The 19,934-nt window shown below is 55.1% G+C and overlaps 1 protein-coding gene across 5 annotated transcripts in view; it reads left to right on the top strand.

The window, feature by feature from the left end:
* RBPMS (RNA binding protein, mRNA processing factor) overlaps positions 1-19,934 on the top strand; it is a 170,304-nt gene that overhangs the window by 149,150 nt on the left and 1,220 nt on the right. For 3 of the 5 annotated variants that reach the window (XR_004384085.1, XR_004384087.1, XR_004384088.1), the window contains exons 7-9: positions 7,848-7,981; positions 9,797-9,866; positions 14,984-15,087. Coding sequence is in view for 1 of the 5 variants with exons in the window: in XM_032869959.1 (XP_032725850.1) it covers positions 9,797-9,859 (63 nt within the window). In the remaining 4 variants the exon portion in view is untranslated. Of the gene's footprint in view, positions 1-7,847; positions 7,982-9,796; positions 9,867-14,983; positions 15,089-19,934 lie in introns of those variants that run through there. The other 2 variants (XR_004384086.1, XM_032869959.1) reach the window with 2 other exon arrangements.

Below are 19,934 nucleotides of genomic sequence, written 5' to 3'. Positions count from 1 at the left end.
TCAGCAGGGATCGTGTGTCTGGCTATCGGAAGCCTGTTGGAATCGAAGAAGTGTGTTCTCTGGTCTGTCCACCCTGATCCAGAGGAAGGAGGACCCAAGGGGCAGGAACTGTCATTGACGATCGGGAGTCACATCTTCTGGTTCTGCGCCGGCTCCCGTCTGTGGTCTGGCATCTCCATCTTTAGATTGAAGATGCCTGCTTGATGCCACATCCCAGTTTTGAGGCGTCACCGTGTAAGGTAATGGGACTGTGGGCTGCGGTCCCGCCGCGTCCTCAGTGGAGGTGAAGAACATCTTGATGCAGCAAACAACAGAGTTCTAAGAAGATTGTTGACATTTGTAGACATGATCTTCCTGTTTATTTTCAAGGTCACTGGTGTTTGAAATTTATTAAATATATTCTGAAAGTCACTGCGAACAGGAGGGCAGGTTTCGTCCACGGCTTTTAGGAAAGTTCTGCCCTCAAGCCCATACTGCACCTCCGCCGTGTCTCCCTCACACAGCTCAGCCTTTCCGTCCCCGGGGTGTTTTGCTCGGTGCCATCATTCTGTCTTGTTGCTGACGGGGCAGAGAGAAAGCCAACAAAGTGCACTGTTCTCATTACATTCTAGATACAGAATAGCGTTTACCCTTGACCAGAGTCACCTTGTTGGGCCAGAAACTCGTCCAGGTAAGTAGGACTGAGAGAGCAACTCCCAGGTACCTGCTCCTCCTCCAGAGGCCTCACTGGTCCTGAGTCACGGCAGATCTCCAGGCCTGCTCCGCGGCTCACGGCTGGAACCCGCCACGGGCTCGTCCGCAGAAGGTTCTAAAATCGGAGCACAGACTTCCCAGGGCGGGACGTGCCCCTTGGGAGGTGCCTTGTGACACAGTGGACAAATTATAAAGGTTAAACCCAAACTCAGTACAAAAATGGACCATAGGAAAAGTGACCCAGACACACAGGGAAGGAAGAGAGATCACAGGGGGAGAGAAAGGCCAGGGGAAGTGTGTGGCCGCCCGCCTGCCAGAGCCAGGCGTTTACTCAGCAAGAGGCAACTGCGAACTGAACCGTTACACTTTTTTATAAAAACGAATTTCATGAAGCGTCTCCTCTGTCACTGACTATGTCCTGTGGAGAATACGGAGATGAGACAGAGGAGATCTGGTTTGGCACGGAGTGTCACTCAAGCGCACGGCCCAGGGAGGCCCAGGAGAGGCAGGGAGCAGGCCAGGTGGGAGTGTGGCCTTGGGGGAGCGCCCAGAGGGCGGGAACCTGAGGCCGCTTTAGGTTTCAGCAGTGCTGTAGGGTGGCTGGTCCTACAGCGGGAGCCGTGACCAAGGCCCATGGGTGGGGCGTCGGCGCCCCAGTGGCTGGCATCTCTCAAAGGGAAGGGAAGAATTGGGAGATTCAGGGCGTTGGCCTCCTGGCCTGCGGGACGGCACCAGCTCCTACCACCTGAGCCCTGGTCCTCCAGGCCTGGCCTTCTCCAGCGCCCGCGGGCTCCCTGCAGCCCGGGGCTTGTGATTATCTGGGAGAGCAGAGCTTTGAGGGGCTGCAGAGGTTGGCTTTGGGGGCTGATCAGCCCAAGGCTTTAAATTGTTTTTAGACATCAATGAAACTGTGGATCCTCTGATAATGTGCCTTTCCCTTGAAACCTTCCGCTCTGTGAAGGTCAGTCAGTGAAGGGGACCTGCCCCTGGGTGCGCTCTCTCCTGCATGTGCTAGCCTCGTCTAGCTCCTGATTTTGTTCAGCTTTCTGGTCTAGGAGCCTCCGGCTTACCTCCCACATGAGGCCAGGCTGGGCCAGGCCGGCCAGCCATTGTGTTCCCAGCGCCGGCCTCCTCTGAGCTCTGGGCCTGTGTCTGCCACTTTGAAGGGAGCACAGAGCCCCCTGTCCTTTCGCAGACCTCCTCGGGGCTGTTTCTGCTCCTGCCCCAGGAGGCCCGGCCTGTGCCGGAACTTGAGTTCTTCAGGAGGGCTGAGCCTGGCAGGAGCACAAGGTTGGACGTGCGGTCTGTGGAGCTACCTGGACAGGCACTGGCTCTGCCATGGGCGGGCTGTGTGACCTCGACGGAACAAGTGCCTTACTTAACCTCTCTGGGCTTCAGTAAAATGGGCCTAAGAATCCCTCATGTAGAACAAGAGTGCCTGGGGGCGCCCGGATGGCTCAGTCGGTGAAGCATCTTCCTTTGGCTCAGATCAGGATCCCAGGGTCCTAGGATCGAGCCCCGCCTCAGGCTCCCTGCTTAGCGGGGAGCCTGCTTCTCCCTCTGACCCTCCCCTGTCTGGTGCTTTCTCTCTCACACTTTCTTTCCCAAGTAAGTAACTGAGATCTTTGAACAAGAGAGCCAGGCACATAGTAAGCGCTTCATAAATGTTAGTTTTTTAAAGGAGCATGTGCATTTTCAACAAGGAGAAGGAAACGCAGGACTAGCTCCCCACCAGGGTGTGCTCATTCGAACACTCCAGGCATCCAGCAGCGTCTTGACCACACTGAGGCAGCCACAGAGGCCTCGTGGCTGTGGCCAGATGGAAGGCCAGAGGTTGGAAAGAATAAATGGACAGGTGAGAAAGGCGAGGCATCTGGGGACAGCCACCAGTGACGGCACCCACCCTCCATCCAGCAGCGAGGTCTCTGCAGCCTGTGCCAGCGCCGGGAGGACTCGTCCCCAGAGGAAGTCTCCCCCCAAAGCAGGCCCGGACACGCCTGTCAGGAGAAAAACCTCTCCCTGACAGGAAGTAGATCAAGAGTGGGAAACAGCTGAATTCCCAGAGAGAGCGAGTGGTTCCTGTGTGTTGCTTCAATCAAACCCGTTGTCCCTGAACTTTCCAGCTGCTGCCTTATCTTGCTTTCCTATCAGAGAAACTGGAGAAGAGAAAGACCCATGTGTCATCCGGCCCAGTCCTCCCTGGACTCTGTGGCTCATTCTTCCCACAGTCCCTCCGTTAGAGTCCTGCCTGGCCTTGTTTCCAGGTGGCAGTGTCACCTCGTGTGCCTTGGGAAGTTACTCTCCATAGTTCTCTGGCCAGACCCCAGAGGATCTCACCCTGGTCAAGCAGATGACCTCCTGTTTACCTTCTCTGTCCTCCTCATCCCCTCCTCTGCTGTTCGGTGTCTGGAGAACTCGGGAGCCCCTAGTGAGGGCGTGAGAGCCGTAAACATTTGGCCCGTCCTCACGGACCCCCTCAGAAGCTGTCTGAAATCCTTCCGCCAGGATGCCTAGAGATGTTGCGCTCCTTTGGCCAGAGCTGCTGCTGCCACCGAGCCTCCGGCTTCACCACAGCAGGCAGCTTGCAGCGGCAGCTGTCCAGAAACCTGAGCAGCTCCTGGTGCTGTGGCCGCCCTGGCTGTGGTTGGGGATCCCAGCAAGACTCCTCAAATTCACCGTTGCCATGACCGAGAGAGCAGCTCCAAGTGGGCCTCTTCCTGGCGGGGGGGTGGGCAAGGTTTCCTTCACTTGGGGCACCGTCTTTCAGGTCTCTGAAGCATGTTTCATTTTGTCCTTTGTAAGGCTAAACTTCTCAGGGCCTGTGACTTTTAGCCCCCCAGCCTCATTCACAACGAGATCTCTTCCCTGAGTCCGTGAGCCCACCTCATCCTTGAGATTATCAGCAAAAAGGTGGTCGGACCGTCCCACTAGGATGGTGCAGGGGATCTGGTATGGAATCAGGACTCGTTTTAAAATCAAACAGGCCAGTTTTAATGACCGTTTCCACCCGCTGTGCTACCTTGGGGAGTTTAAGCAAGTTTATTTTAACCCTCGCTGAAGCTCAGTTTCCTCATCTCTAGGCAGGAAGAATGAGTATCTACTTGATGGGGTCGTGCTGAGGGAAGGAGTACAGTCCTTGGCCCTGAGTCGTCATTATTAACCTAGCTCTTCTATTTCCTTCTTTTTGTTAGAACTTGATCTCTCATGGCCCAAAGTTCTGAGCCCTCCCTTTGTAGCATTAGAAGAAGTTAGGGTAGAGGGACTCGAGACCAGCACCCCACCAAGAGAACCCTGAGGGCCCAGGGCAAGAGTGGCAGCGTGTGGCCATGGTGTGTGCCGAGGCGAAGCTGTGGTTTGGCCAGCTGGCCATCCGCCCGGGGCTGGGCCTCCTTTCCTAGGAATGGGCAGCCAGATACCATCCAAAAGTATGTGAATTCTAAGTGCCCTGGAAACAAAACCAAGGCTGCAGCACAGAAAGTTTAGAAAAACAAAATGGCGCCTTCATAAAAAGAAAGTGAACTTCTTGAAGAAAACCAATTCTGACGGGGGGGAAAAAGGCAAATCGACTCCGAATGGGATCATGTTTTATTCAGGATTTGTGCTGCCGGTGGGGAAGGCCAGCGCTCGGTGACAGGATGGGAAAGTGGGCCACCCCAACTTCAAGCCTCATGCACTCTGCCATGAAGTACTTCTCGCTTCACTGGGCTCAGCTCCTGGGGACCTCTAATGGCCCTTGATAGCAAACATAGTTAAAAATTAACAGACTGACGGAATTAAATATGGATGACAAGCAGCCACCGTGGACTTGATCTGACACAGGATGTTACACGCCTGGGTGCCCTCGGCCCGAGTGGCGTCTTGAGTGAGCTTCTGGGGTGTCTGAGCACATTTCGCATGCCCGTTTGAAGGCAAGAATCTGGCTTGTGCTTAGGACAGACAGGGAAGGAGTCTAAAAGCCCAGGAGAGAAAATGATCCCCGAAGGCTTACGGTTAATTAAGCCCAGCCTTGACTGGTCTTAGCAGGAGGTGTTCGCAGGGGTCTAGACCTTGTCACTGCCTGGGCTCAGGCCCCAGCCGTGTCACCGTCCGGACAGGGAGATCTTGGGGGGGGCATGCGGCCCGGCTGGAGCGTAACCTCCTTGAGCCAGGACTAACTTGCTCGCTCCCTTCCTGGCAGTTGGGGTAGGTCAGAAGGCCGACTTAACCTTTGGAGCAATTCACATAGATCTTGACATTTTGCCTAGATGATGGCAACTTGTTTAATTGCCCTAGGCAAGGGTATTAGATGCCGGACAAAGGAAAGAATGGGATTGCATTTTGTGCCCTCCGCATCCGCTGAGAGAGAGGATGGGCCAGCCGTTGGGGGAGGGGAAGGGGGTGGAGGTTCCTTTAGAGCGGTCCTCGGTGGGCCTCATTTCAGCGAACAAATTCCTGAGAAGTGTTTGCCAGTTTTGGTGAACACTGTATTAGATAGGGCAGGGGTGCTATTTTAAAGAACCCTGTGATTAGTCCCATAAAGAAGATCACCTCCTGGATTGCAGCCCAGTCGAGTCTCTGGGGTGAGTCTGGAGTTTCTTGGACCACAGTGTGCTCCTGGCTTGCCAGCCTCTCCTTAGCCTAGAGCCCGTTGGCAAGGTTCGCTGTAGGCCCTGACGTGCTTTCTTTGGTGCTGCTGCTCGGAGTGGATCCTTGGGCCTGGAGTCAGCAGGCCAGACACGGTTATAACTGCACAACGTGTGAGGGGCTGGCTGCTGCTGTAGCAGTGTTGGCAGAGCCCCAGCGGGGTGGTGGGCGCTCCTTCTCGGGCGCCGTGTAGGACCCTAAATACCCGTGCCTAGAAAAGGAGAGCGCGGCTCTGGACAGCTGGCCCTGGGGAAATCGCATTCAGGTACAGCACCTGCTGTACGAGCTTTGTTAAGAGCTAGAAGCTTGGATGCCATATTGGCACGCTTTGGCCTCCCGGACCCACCAAAAGTCACCCCCGGAAGGGGCCTTCCTCTCCAGCATTTCTTAGCAACTGCCGGCAAACGTAATGAAAAGATTCTGTGGGCAGATAAATTTGGGGAACCCAGGGTTAAAGCAAGTCAGACATGTTTCTTCATGGTGGAACTTCTGGAGTGTTTAATGTGTATCTCGATTCCGCGGAAAGGGCAGAGACTGCGTTCTCTCTGGCTTGACCCCAGAGTATCTCTAGACAGCCTGCGTCCAGCCACACTTTGGAAACCTGACCCAGGAGCCGTCTCTCTCAAAATTGGACTTGTACATCCTCTCCTGAAGGGCTTGTGACATGCAGGCGCTGGGGTTTCTCTCCCAGAGCTTTCTGCATTTCTGACAGGTTCCCAGGTGACGCTGGTGGGCCAGGGGCCACACTCTGAGAACCGCTGGTCACTCCTTACACTGAGGCAGGCACCTGGTAGGCTCCTCTGCTGCTTCTAAGGCGGGTGCGGTGAGGCCAGGCAGTCGCTAGAAGGGAGGGGTGGGGAGTAGAGCGCAGGTCCGTAGTCTCGCTGCTTGCTGTGTGTGTGCTGCGCGGCTCACAGGCCCTGCTGAAGGGCTGAGGGCCCCACTCTAGAGGTCACGGTCTTCGTGCTGCGGCAACATGATTGGGAATGTGAATTCTGTGTCTGCTTTAATCCTCTGGGTTAGCTTCCTCATCTGTAAGCGGCAGAGGACAGAAATGACTTTCACGGATACTTACAACTTTCCCTAGCATTCCATTTTATTTTTGCCCTGGGCTGTTTCTGTTTCTGGGGGATCACCTCTCCTGTCCGAGCTCTCTCACACGTGTCGCAGGAGCTGGAACCATCCGTGCTATGGCCCTGGATACCTCAGTGTCACTTTGCGGGGCCGCTGTGTTTCCAAGAGCATTCCCGAAGTGTGACGGTGGAACCCCGAACGGTGTGGGCCCTGGATAGTGAACCGGAGCGGTCATGACTCAGCGTTACCGAGTTTGAGGGGAGGCGGGGCCCAGGGTCTTCCGGGCTGCTTATGGGCTCGCAGGCCCCTGTGCGTGCAGTGGTGTGCTTGGCCGCCTGGCAGCGTGAGCAGCGGTGCTGGTGTGGGTCACAGACATCGGGAGAGGTTCTGCTAGGGACCTGAGAAGCCCCCAGGATGGTAGGCAGGGTTGTGAGTGTGCTGTTGGTGTGTGTCGCTGTGCGCCAGCTCACGTGCATTCTTCTACAGACAGGATCCTGTCTTACACGGAAGCTGCATAGACCTGCCCCTGCTGCATCGTGTCTGGAGAGGGAGTCAGGGAAGCCCAGGTTTCCCCAGTGTTGATGACGCACGGAAGCAGCCCCTAGGCAGTGGGCAGGAATGGCCACCGGTGACCTGGAGCCAGAAACCACAGCAGAGCAGGCAGCCCAAGTGGGCGTCCGTCCCCCCACTTCTGGAGGACGGCAGTAGTTAGCACAAAATAGGTTGTTCACCTGGACCGGCTGCGGCAACTCCGTGTGGCCCACGAGCTCTGCTGCTCTGCTCTGCTGCACAGGAATGCGGGGGAGCAGCTCAGCCTGGGCCCTCGGGGGAGGCACTGCCCTCTGCTGGCAAGTGGGTGCCACTGCACCCCCTCGGACCTGCAAGAGGCTGCGAGCGGGTTTGGAGGTCTGTGGAATGCGGTGAGAAGAGCCACCCTGTTGGCAGAGGCAGTGGTGTCCGAGCCATGGAGCACAGAGTGATGAATTTCAGGGCCTCTGTTGGCTCCATCACCGCATCCTCCCCGAGAATCAGCGAGCGGGCCATCTTCTGCTCGGTGAGCTGAGTTCAACTTCTCCCAGACCCCACAGCCCAGAGTCAGCCCGCTTGTCGCCCCGGAGTGCTCAGGTGTTCTAGACCGGGCTGACTCCAGGGCTCCGGGTGCGAGGACAGGCAGGGGGAAGAGGCCAGCGTGCACCAGAGGTTGGCTGAGGCTGGGGTGGTGTGTGGGAGATGAAGGGCTTCCTTCTCGCAGTCACCGTCACCAAAAGTCATGCCATCCACTGCGCCCCCACCCCCCTGGTCAGTCCCTCCTATTCCTGTGTCTCTGAAACACCAACATGTCTTGGCCTCGTGGGGCTCAGCGCCTCAGCCCCACACCCGGGCATCACCAGTCGCCACCACCACGCTCCCTCCGACTCCAGTGCACACAGACCCATCCCCTCCCGCTGTGTGTTTAGGTTCCCAGCCCCCCACCTGCCATGGGGCTGTGCCCCCATCCCCTCCTTTACCACCTGGCTCAGGAAGGCAGCTCCAAGTCTGCCCTTTGCTTAGTGAGCAAGTGGACTCAGATGCACAAAGCCATAAGCCACGGGTAGGTATGAAATTTTTGTCTTTCTCTCACTGACCTCCTCCCTTTTGCCTCCTCCTCCCACACCCCTGTACTCCTCCCTCCCTTGTCCTTCCCATCCTCCCACACTTCGCTCCTTTATTTCTCTTCTTTACTCTGCATACACTCCTGAATTCCCAAGAGGACATGTTTTTAGCCTTCATCCCCGTAATTGCTATTGAGGGCTGAAAACGACTCTGGCCCCGCCTTAGATGAACTTCAGTACCTGCCGCTGGCTCCCGAGGAATACAGCTTTGCCCTCTCACAATGTGGGGGGCCCCTCAAGCTGGTGATCTGATTTCTAGGTGGTCCCCAGAGGATCTCCCATGAACAGCTGGCCCAAGGGGTTCTCTGAGCTGGATTCCTGGTATGGGGAGAAGCTCAGAAAGCATCTTTGGTCTTTTTAAGTCTTCGTTTCCCAAGTAGTTGAGGCCCCAAGTTGGGATCGAGTCCCCCAGTGTGGCCCCTCACCCTGTGTTGAGAGCCAGAGAGGAAGAAGGCCCATGGGGCAGAAGGAAATGCTGAGGACTCCTGCGTGTGGCCTAAGACCGATGGCCGGGATCCTGTGTGAGCTCTGTCTGGGGGCCCGCTCCTAGACAAGTTACGAGAGCTAGTGGAGCCCGGGCCTGGATCCTGACCCCACTGGGCTCTGTGCCCGTGGGATGTCACTCAGAATACCTGGATCTCAATTGATTTCCCTACCTGTAAAAGGTTAGAAGAGGCAGCGGGTGTCATCAGCCCCCCAGAGCACCCCTGGCCCCCAGTTCTGGGGTTGCCTTGCAGGTTTCAGGCCCCCTGCGTGTCCACGTCTGCCAGACGCTGCTGCATCTGTTATGCTCTGGAGATCTGAGTAAGGTGCCGTGTGAAAAGGGGGTTCTCCAGCAAAATCTGTTTTATTAAAGCTTCGAAGTAGATTTATCAGGGTAAAATTCCTTCCAGCATTGCATTCTACTCTAGAATTTGGGCCAGACCCAGGTCAAAGATCCGTCCTTGACCTGCCACCCTGGGGAGGAAGCCCCTCTCCACAGAGCCATCCAGTCCTCCTGAGCGTCTCCCCGCTTTCATGTAATCGCTCTCCCTGCCCCCCGCCCCCCAGCTGCCTGTGTTGCTCCCCAGCTTTACGGGGAGGCCTTCCCTCCTCCAGCGAAGCAGGAGCAGCAGCAGTGGTAAATGGCCATTCCTTGCTTCAGGCCAAAGGCTTCGGGGCAGAACTGACACTGCCGACAGACGGACATTTGTTAAGGCCAAAGTGCGCTTGTCCTCGGGTTTGTTTCTTTGCACTGTCCTCAGCGCAGGGCCGGGAACGTTCTGCCCGGTGGACAAAGCGTCACTCTCTTTGTTTCGTCGCCGGCCTTCCGCTTGGAAACCTCATGGAAAAGCTGGGGCTGCAGGTCCTTCTCAGCAGAGTGAGCAGAGGGCTTGGGGTTCCACATACCCCACAGGGCCGAGAAGCCAGAAGCCTTTTTTTTTAAAAGGACAGGAGCAGAATCTCAAAGATGTCCTGGCCAGCTTGCTGGCACGGATGGGTGGCGAACTGTCGCTCCTCTGTGGGAGCAGACGCGCGCCTGCGCAGCCCGGGAGGCAGCACGAGCCGCAGCCTCGGCCGGGAGGGTGGGAGCCGCCGGGTCCGCTGTGGCCCCTGAGCGCGGCCCCCGTGTGCCCTAGGGGGACGCGGAAGACCTCTCGGACCGCTGCACCGCTTGTCCTCGGCCCCTGGGGGACAAGTGGGCCCCATCTGGGAACAGCGAGGGGGCGGCCGCCAGCCCTGGTTCACCGCCTTCCCCGCACGTGTCTTTGCAGATGCGCTGGCTCCCTCCGTCCGAGGCTACTTCTCAGGGCTGGAAGTCCCGTCAGTTCTGCTGAATACCACGTGAGTACGCGCGCCCGACAGCCCCGTGCGCCGCGCACATCCGCCGGGGAGCGGCGGCTCTTCCCAGAGAGTCTCCCGGGGCCTGAGACCCCGAATCGCGGTCTTGCGCGTCACAGAGCAGCGGCCGGGCGCGGCTTCCGTGTGGTGGCGGGCGGGGGTGGGTTGGACACGGGGTGACACGGCAGCACCGGTGCCGCCGAGCGGGGTCTGCGCGCATGCGCGCGTTGCGCTTGGGCCGAGTTGGCGCTGCCGCGAAGGCAGGCGGTGTGCGGGTGCGCGCAGGCTTGCTTTCCTTCGAGGGTCTGGTCCAGGAAACCCTAACCTTGGCGCCCTTTTATTTGAGGCCTAACCTTGCTTTAGGGAACTACCGACTCAATTTTTTTTCTGTAAATAATTTGCGTGAAATTACAAACGCTGCGTTTAACTGGGTATCTTGACCGAATTTCTGTTAAAGCACTGTTACTCAGAACTCTGATGTGGGCTGTCCGTTAGGGGCGTCTGCCCTCAAGAAGTCCCTGAGATGTCACACTTCGACAGTCTATGGTTTCTGGTGCTTTCTATCACTTCTTGACAACCCAGGAAGAAAAGTGAGAGTAGGGAGAGACTGGACCTTCATACACTTAGAAATGCTAGAATGATGTACACACCTATACAGGATGATCTTTTGAAGGACTTGCGTGAGAAAAACTGGCCTCTGGTTAGGGTTAGGTCCACCTTCAGTGGGGAACAGTTTCTGACCGTTCACAGGGGACAGACATACTGGGAAGCAGGAGCTGCCAAGCCGGCCTCATACAGGGCAGTGCCCTCCTAGTGGGGAGGAAGGAGAGCACTGAATAGGATTTTCAAAGAGTTCTGGAATTTGTTGTCCACAGGCAAGCAAGCTGCCCTGCTGACCTGAAGTCTTGCTTGGGGGGTCGTGTCCCTTCATTTCAGTTTCCAGGGTGACAGCTGAGCGTGGACTTCATTGGCTGAAGTCTTTACCGCCGCACTTGTAGAGAGCTCGGTTGGAAGGCCGGCGTCCTTATTCTGGAGGAAGGGCCTCACCACACGGGAGAATTGGTGGTGGGCATCAGAGTGGCCAGGCAGCAGACCCACCCCACAACTGGTCAGGATTCTTGCTCTGCTGGTGGGGTAATGAGTAAGTTGAGGGACATTTCTTTGCTTGCTCAACTCCAGTAACAGAATCGTACCTATTCCTAAGTGGCCAGAGCAACGCTAGTCCTTGGGGATGATGGAGGCAGAGTACGTAAATGTTGCCAAGGTCAAAAAGAACACTTTTTTTTTTTTTTTTTGCTTGTTTTTTACCAAAAGATTCTTGGGACCCTTATTATAACACGAGCATCATAAATCTGTAAGATTAGGGAACTCAAGGATGCGACATTCCTCAAACTCGTTGGAGACAGGGGAGCCCTCTCTTTCATAGACGCTCAGGAGACTGCCGTTTCACATAGAGCACATTTTGGGAAACCTGGCCCTAATCTCTTACCCAGAACCTAAACCAATGACACCCACTTACAGAGATCTCTGGGCCAATGGTCATTATGTTAGAGTTACCACTAATCTATTTATAATGAGGCAAAAAATTAGGACAGTGTAGTAGATTTTTTTGTGCTGCTTATATTTGCCCCTTACTCTGAAATTATGTTTTGTGTTCACGTATGCATTTTACATGAAGTGGTAGTATCTGTGAATGGCAATTGCATTTTAAATGTAGCTTCTTAAGAAAAAAGTCAGTCCATGGTAGATACTGAAAGTAGTTAAAATATTTTACTATTTTGTGAAATGTAAAAGTTTGCTGTTTAGGGGGTTTCTCTTCCTGGAAATAAAATTGGTAAGCTTTGAGGTATATTCTAGGGTCCATTATGTCCAGGACTCCCAAGTCCATGTACCATATCCATATGCCCATAATTAATTTTTAAAATGACCTGTCCCTAGCGCTCTGTTCTTTGTGCACAAAAGCCTTAGTCACTTCGTCATGAGGGACCCTGCCCCTGTCACCCGGGGCGAGGTGGGTGCAGCACTGTCATTTGGCTCCAGAAGGCACTGATTGGTCATGTGCTCCTCTGCCCCCAGGACTGTGCATCATCTGTCCGTTCTGAGAGGCTGCTAGGTGTTCACCCAGAGGGACCCAGCACTGGGTAACGGGGAATTCTGAAGCTCACGAAGGAGCTGACGGGTTGGGGGTAGACCTGGCATTCAGCCTAAGCAGGAAGTTGAGGCAGTTGATGAAACCGGAAGCGAGGTCAGCCGGGCGCAGCCCTGAGGCTCACGCAGCCGTGGAGCCAGCGGAGGACGAGCAGCCTGTGGAAAACGGAGGGTGCCCGCAGGCGCCGGGGAGGGCTGGAGCCTGGAAGGCCAGTGGTGAGCTGCTGGGGTCGGTAGTAGTAGGTGGTGTAGGAAGGTTGAGTCAGATGAGAGGATGCGTCCAAACCTGGCAGTGGCAGTTGGCCGAGGATGGTGGTGGCGTAAGGGCTTGAGGAAGGATTTTTTAAGCATTTATATAGGCCCGAAGGGAAGGCATGATCATGAAGCAGCTGCACGGTTCCAGCCAGTAAGATCCTGCCCTTTGTTTCTCTCCGCTCACCCAAGCTGTTCCGGATCATCCTTCCCCACAGACCTATCCACCAGAGACCTAGAGGCAGCAGTAGCTACCAAAGAAGGCCTAGCGGTTTCCCCCTTCGCAAGTATGGCTTGTGAAGCTGCCAGACCTGTATGAAGGCGGAATATCTTGTGTGGGCGCACGGGCAAAACTGGTCTTTCAGAAAGGCCAAATGTAGGGTAGGTAAGGCCAGCGACATCACTGTTCCACATGACCTTCGTGTTTGTTGCGGGGGGGGGGGTCCTTCTTCTGTGGGAAGGTGGCACTGAATAGAAGACAAGAGCAGGAGTGACATCAGACATGACGACTATACGCAGACCCAGACAGGCCATCACTCCCAACATGTGGAGCTCAGGGGGTGGGGGGAGGGGAAGCACCCTCCAAATCCTCCACAGTCCGGGGCCTGTTTCCTCAGGGCCCTGCAGGGTTTTTCATTTACACACTTTGTCTTTTTCCTGGGAAATCAGGGACTAGACTAGAAAAGTAAACAAGCTCTTCATCCTTTAAGTAAACATATTTTTTTTTAAAGATTTTTACTTACTTATTTGACAGAGAGATCACAAGTAGGCAGAGAGGCAGGCAGAGAGAGAGAGGGAAGCAGGCCCCCCACTGAGCCGAGAGCCTGACTCGGGACTCGATCCCAGGACCCTGAGATCACGACCCAAGCTGAAGGCAGAGGCTTAACCCACTGAGCCACCCAGGCACCCCTAAGTAAACATATATTATATGTCCGCTATGTGCTACACAGGTGGAAAAATCTGCAGGAAGACCAGGCCTGTGCCCCTAAGGAATTCCAGTTCTAGTGGGTGGGAGTCATAGATACACATATGACAGAGAAGAGTGACTGCTCAGGACCCCCGAGGAAGGGCGTGTGAGGAAAGCCCCTCCCAAGGGGGCGGGGGTGTCGAGTTTACTGTCATCAGTGGCATAAGAGCAGCAGAGGGGTGGGTGTCATTTGGGTTTTAATTTTTTCTGCATCCTGCTTGATGGTGTTTAGTCTGGCTACGAGCTCTGCCTGAGCATCACTAGAGTTTGGCTAATGGTCCCGCCACGGGATAGACAACCCCAGATGACAGGATAATCACTGAAAACGATCCATTTCCCAGATGCGTTGACAACAGGAAAGCATGAGCAAGTTTTTAGTAACTCTTTAGAGGGAATGATGACACAGTCTTCCTTGTTGGGTATCCAAATGTAGTTAAATCAAAAAAACTGAGTGAGTTAGGAGCTGGGGCGTTCTTTGAGAACTCTGAAGGGCGTTGAGAACTCTGAGAATCTCCCTGGCCTAGGACCAAGACGATGCACAGAAATTATAAGCACATGTAGTTACAGTGTCAACAAACAAGAGAAGGACATGGCGAGAGATAATAAGACCAGACTGTAAAGCTGTGTATTCCTCGTGTTTTGATTTGGGAGGACCGGCCTCGTCTGTCTCTGGCTGTGAGCACGAGGGCCTTGGGGATAGCCATTGTCCGGGGAGCAGACCAGGGAGGCCTCTGTGGGGAACTCAGGGTTCGCAGCAGTACCCTGCGTACTCCTGTTCACAAAGCCCCATGTGCTTGAGTCGACCTCTTTCTCTGCAGGCAGGAGAGTGGCGTCGCCAGGCCTGAACACGCAAGAGATTAGTGGAAGAGGGCCATTGGCATCCACGTGCTGGGAGGCAGGCGGCCTTCCTTGGCTCCGGGAATTCTCGCAAAAACCAGCTGGCTCAGAGGCAGTCATGCCTACCAAAGAATATTAAAAATTTATGATCTGCTGGGTCTCAGCACCTTCATATTTCAAAATTCTCAGGCCCTTGGGAACAGGTTGTAGTCACAGATGTTTCCATTCAGTACTTGTTTTCCAGAAGGTGCTTGGAGCAAAGTTTAGCTCATCGGTGCATGTGACAGCACAGGACCCTATGGGAGAATGGCTTTTATGTCCTTGGGCTGACCAGTAGTTGTTGCTGTGGTCTGAGGCAGCTTCTGGAGCTGGATAGGTTTTGGGGCGCTTCCTTTCTTGGGGGGGGGGCTTCAGGTCCTGCACTGTTCCTTGACAGGGCTTATGAACAGTCCTGGGGGTTTGGCCCTCGGATCTTCTGCACGACTGCCTTGTCTCGTTGGCCAGGCGGCCTGCTGTTGCAGCGTGGCTCTGATCCGTCCCCATGACGGACGCACGTCTGAAGACGTCTGAAGACCGCATCTCCCCCAGCACACTTTGCTCCAGAGTCCCTTCCCCTCCAGCCTTGGTGCCAGGGAGCCCCCGGGAGCCACACTCCACCACTAAGGCGCTTTCCTTCTGACCGGGCCCGAAGCCGGTGGTCCCTGTGGGGAGCTGCCATGCCACTGGTGTGATCATTCTCACCAGGCACTGGTCATTGGCTCCACCGTGGAGGCCTTGGTCCCTTCGCCATTGACTCTCCGTTCTTTGTTTGCAGAATAGGTGACCCTTCGGGACCCAGGGAAACCCAAGAGCCAACCAGCCCTGGGGTTGGAAATGACCACACACCATTAATGGGTGATTTCTTTCTCTATTCCAGGTTCCAGGTGTGTGATGGTGGCTGCAATCTGTCTTGTGGGTATTAATGCAACCTTCAGTGGTGGCTGCTGTTCTCAAGCTGTTCTACAAAACTGGAGCGTGCTGGTGAGTGGCAGTCAGAGGCTGAACAGGCCCTCTGGGGAGGCAGTGTGTCCTGGGCAGGGCACGGTGATGGAGACCAGCGTGCCCGGATCATCGTACCAGCGTCCTCTGGGAGGGATCCCAGGCATCTGGGGATGGGGCCCAGCAGTCCAGGTGTTAACCGCACCCCCACCCGGATGATTCTGCTGGGCGCCCTAGGTTGAGACGCACTGGTGTGGAGCGCTGCAGTCAGGGGTTTGCTTTTGATGACCTCGTCCAGCCACAGGTGCTTAAGAAAAGGGCATCCTGGGAGGGCGGGGGGAGGGGGGTTTCTGCAGACTCTCTGCCCGCACGGTCTGTGCCCACACCGGCTGTGCCACAGCAGTGGGACGAGCTGTTCCACCGATGCGAATTTACAGATAAATAGACACTTGCGCCTTTTTTGGAAATTAGCCATTTTGTTGAGAATCTTTTAGATGTGGCATGTATATTCCCCCTGACTTCATCCAGTTGTACTGAATGCAGTATAGCCCTCTCAGGGACGCAGAAATGTTTTCATGAGCCTCTTCGGAACGAGACAGGGCGCTCACTACCTCCTCCCTTCTGGGCTTTCCTGTTGGCTGATGAGGTCAGTGATTTGCGGTTCATCAGTTTCGAGGAGGAAGTGTAGTCTCCGGCAGTGGTGTCGCATTCCCACAGGTGACCGGCCTGCTGGCTGCGGTGCAAAGGGGCTTCCAGTCTCTCTCCAAAACTTGGCCTAAAACAACGGGAGTGCTAAGGGCAGGTCCGAAGCAGTTATGTCTCAGCCCAAATAAGGTGGTGAATTTCATCCCTACAAGGGGCCAACGAAGAAAAGATGAGTCAGAAAGAGGGCAAGATTCTTGCTAAGGACAGAGAACCAGGCAGATCTAGCCAAGGAGGTCATTACCACATTTTTGGGACTTAGGTATTTCTTGCTCAGAGTAGAGCCATCCAGAGGCAGGCAAGCCGTGTGCGCCGTGTTTCACAGCCCAGCTCCTCGGCCTGGACAGGAGGCCAGCAGCCTGCACTTGGGGTCTTTCTGCCCACTGATGTGTTTGTCACACTGACCAAACTTAGCAACAGGGAAGGTTTTTCCACATCACGTGGGGCAGCTGATGTTTATCCCACCAGTGCTACAGCCTAATCTATCAGGTTGTCTTTTAGTCCTGGTTCTTCATAGCAATGCCCACGTATGCTACCAGTGTTATCACCTGGTAAAGCCTTTTCGTTTTTTAAAGGTTTTATTTATTTTATTAGAAAGCAAGCATGAGTGTGAGTCGGGGGAGGGGCAGAGGGAGAGAGAGTCTCAAGCAGACTCCACGCTGAGCGCGGGGCCCAATCTCACGACCCTGAGATCATGACCTGAGCTGAAATCAAGAGTCTGAGGCTTACCTGACTGAGCCACCCAGGTGCCCTATGTAGGACCCTTTTAAAGGACGAGATCTTGTTTTTTTCTTCCCCCTTCTCTGGCACACTTTAAAGACCAATTTAAACCTACCCATGTAATTTTTTGGACGTAGGTTAGAATAATGATTTGTTTTTTAAATGTAATAAATGAACCCAAACATCAGTAATTCCAGGCAATGCAGATGAGCCCAGTAGCCAGAGCACGGGGTGACCTCATTTAGACAACAGAAGGGCCTGGTGACCTGGAGCAGGAAAGGGGTGGGAGTAGCCCTGGGACTCGGGGCAGCGGAGAGCTTGCGGGCAGCCAGCACGACCAGATGAGCCGGAGGGCGCCTGGCCACTACCTGTGTTCAGCATGGGGCTCGCCGGTTCTGGGGCCGCCCTTGGGTTACAAGAACAAGTCTGGAGATGGCCCACTGCCGGCTAGCACTGCTCGGATCTGGACCACCAGGGGGCCGAGCCCTCTCTGGCCAGGTGTGGGAGCGGGAACCCACGTGGGGAGTGGGCTGCTGGTGCGAGTTCCTGGGGCCCATGGGTGCCCGCGTGCAGGGGCAGGTGAGGATGTGTGTTTAGGATGCGGAGGGGGAGTTTCCAACTACAGAAGACTGATCTCCTGAGACTAGCCTGTGAACCTTTTAAAATGTTAATGAGGCTTTTTATTACAAATTAATACCAGTGTTCGGTTTTTACAGCTATAAAATGAAAACTGGTCCATGTTTATTGGGAGTTGGGTAGAGGGAACTGTTCTTTATCTGACTTTGGATAAAAATGAATACATTTAGAGAAACTCTTGGGAAAGAAATCGTTAGTAAATAGGCCAACTGTATGTAGTAGGAGGGAAACAATTTTCTTACTGCTGGGAGAAGGAGCCCAAAGTTAAGTGGGGGGAGAGCAGGCCAGGTCTGGCGGCGTGCCCGTGGCAGCCAGCAGCAGCAGCTGTGCCCAGTCCTGAGGGCCACAGGCTGATCTTTTTGCTCAAGGATAAGGGACATGAAATGTTTCAGAACTATAGGACATTCTTTCAGACAGCAGACATTCTCTACGGTCTTACACGGGACAGTGGTGACCTGCCTCTGACAAGCTTTGTTTCATCTACTTCCCTCTGTCTGTCCGTTGACTGCCATTCAGGAAAGGCTGTGAGGAGAAGCTGCTCTGCAAACAGAGCCTGACCCTCTCCCACCCCGCCCCCATCCCTCCACGGTGCTCCGTGTTCCCGGATGTCTCTGTATTCTGTTTAAAATGTCCTTGTTAATACATTCCAAAGTTTGAACTCCGTTCTTAGCTAAACCCCTTCCTTGTTTACAGGGACTGAAATAGCCACATTCTGACCTTCTGTTCAGTCTGGGAACATCTGTGGCAATGTGGACGCATTCTTTTCCCATGTGAGAATTACATATCCATAGCACAGTTATGGAAAAGCTCGGGAAACGATCAGCTCTCGTCCCCCCTTCTCTCTTCCCTCCTCTCTTCGGTGGTTTTCCCTTCAAAGCCTTCCTCCTCAGCCAGAATGCGCCTCGCTTCCTGCTCGGGTGTCCAGGAAGAAGGGGACAGTCCTGGGAGGTCAGGGTCGGCTGCTAAAACCCCGGGGCAGCTGGACGCACCCTCCCTTTCCCCCCTTCACGTGTCTCTTGGGAAGGCCCCCATCAGGGCCAGAGCTGCTCTGGGAGGGTGCTGAGGGGCCCCCGGGCACAGGCTCCTGGCGCTCAGCCAGGGGCGTTATCCCGACTCAGGAACCAGGTCTCAGTGCCACATGCCATTAACTGTCTGTCGCTCCCATTTCCTTTACTGCCCTACGGTGCAGGGGGTCTGACGTTTTGCTACATGCAAGTGACTGTGTCTGGGGTAAAGGCAGGAGGATGTAGTCTTAGAGAGGAAAATAATCTCAGCTGATCCTTGAGGAAGCCAGACAAGTGGCCTGGACAGTGAGGGCGCCCAGTGGGAGCTCAGAAGAGAAAGCCCTGCCCGGGAGCGCTCACACTGGGTTCTGAGTAAGAGCAGGAGGAAGAGCTGTACCACGTGTTTTTGTCCTAAGTGGATTAGGACCAGGCTTTCGAGGGCCTCGAGGGATGTGTTAGGGATTTGGGTCTCAGGGAGGCAGGAGGAAGTAGGAGGAGATGTTTTCAGAATCTGTCAGCTGGCTGCCCACAGCAAAATGAAGAGCCGAGTCGGAAACGTGTACCAGGAGAGGTGAGCCCGAGATGGTGACGGTGGGATGGGACGTCACAGTCCTCCGAGAGAGCAGGGCTGTGTCCACGTCACCAGGGGCTGGTGGAAGGACGGAGACAAAGGCGGAGGGTCAGGAGGGGGAGCCATGTGAAGAAGGTAAAGTCGGGAGTCTGGTTTAGACATGGTGCCTTCGAGGTCATGGCAGAAATGTCCAGGGTGTAGCAGACAGAATCAGAGAATCAGAACCTGGCTGTGGAATCACAAAGGCCAGGAGTAGCAACGTGTTCTTGCCCAAAGGCAGTAGTTAAGCTCTTCAGAGAAAGCTGACCAGCCAGCCAGGCCCCTGGCCAGGGCTGGAAAAGACCACAGGGCCTTGGTCCCTTCTAAACGTGGGGGCAGGTGCCATCACAGGTGGCCAGTGTTCCTTTGCCTCTTCATTCCGTCCCTTCTCGGTCTCTGAAGGCAGTGTGGCAGCTTTGCTTTCAGCCTTTGCTGTCGGGGCCGTGTCCCCACATGGAGGTTTGGCTGCTTTCCCAAGATGGCGCTCTCCAAGCCCAGCTTCTCTGACAGAGGCCTTTGGCAGCGTGCAAGCCCCTGAAGGTTCCCAGAGTCTGAGGGCTGCCGAGCGTCGTCCCCTGTGAATTGTTCCAAAGTAGGAACAGCCGTAGGGGGACTGCTGTTCCTCAGAAACCGTTTCCTGGAACCAGCACACAGCTTGGGCTGCTGGCTTGTGGTCAAGTTTGGGATGACGTGGGACTTGTTCCGAGCCTGACAAGCCATGAGAGTGGGGGAAAATGTCTTGGACCCACTCTAAGCAGGTTTTCTGCTCGCGCATCCAGAGCTGGGGGTGCAAGGGGGTGCTGCCTCTTCCCACTCTGGAGTGGAGGCTCCTTTGGCAGTTCAAGGGCCCATTAGGCATTTGAGGGACCATTAGGTCCTGGGCCCATTGGGAAGGTCAACTGCTCCAGGCCACACACACCTGGTGTCCACGCTGGTTACAGGTCAGGGTGTGGCCAAAGATGAAAAGAGCCTTGTTCACGGTGCGGCACAGATCCTGTGACATGTACCCAACCAAGATGGGTGTGTGTCATCCTGGCCCACTCTGGTTTCTCCTCCCCCTTGCGAGCACCTGCCGAGTGACTGGCGATGCCCCTCCTGTGCTGGGCACCAGGGGAGGCAAAGCACTCCGAAAGTGAGATTTCTAGAAGGCGTTTCTTTCCCCGGATGCTCCTGGCATGTCCAAGCTCTGCTGAGAGTGTGAGGCGGGGGAGGAGGGG

Source organism: Lontra canadensis, unplaced genomic scaffold (genome assembly GCF_010015895.1).
Source record: "Lontra canadensis isolate GAN:19392208 unplaced genomic scaffold, GSC_riverotter_1.0 scaffold39, whole genome shotgun sequence".
Lineage (NCBI taxonomy): Eukaryota > Metazoa > Chordata > Mammalia > Carnivora > Mustelidae > Lontra > Lontra canadensis.
Note: the sequence above shows the minus strand (reverse complement) of the source record. Positions and strands in the feature narration are given on the sequence as shown.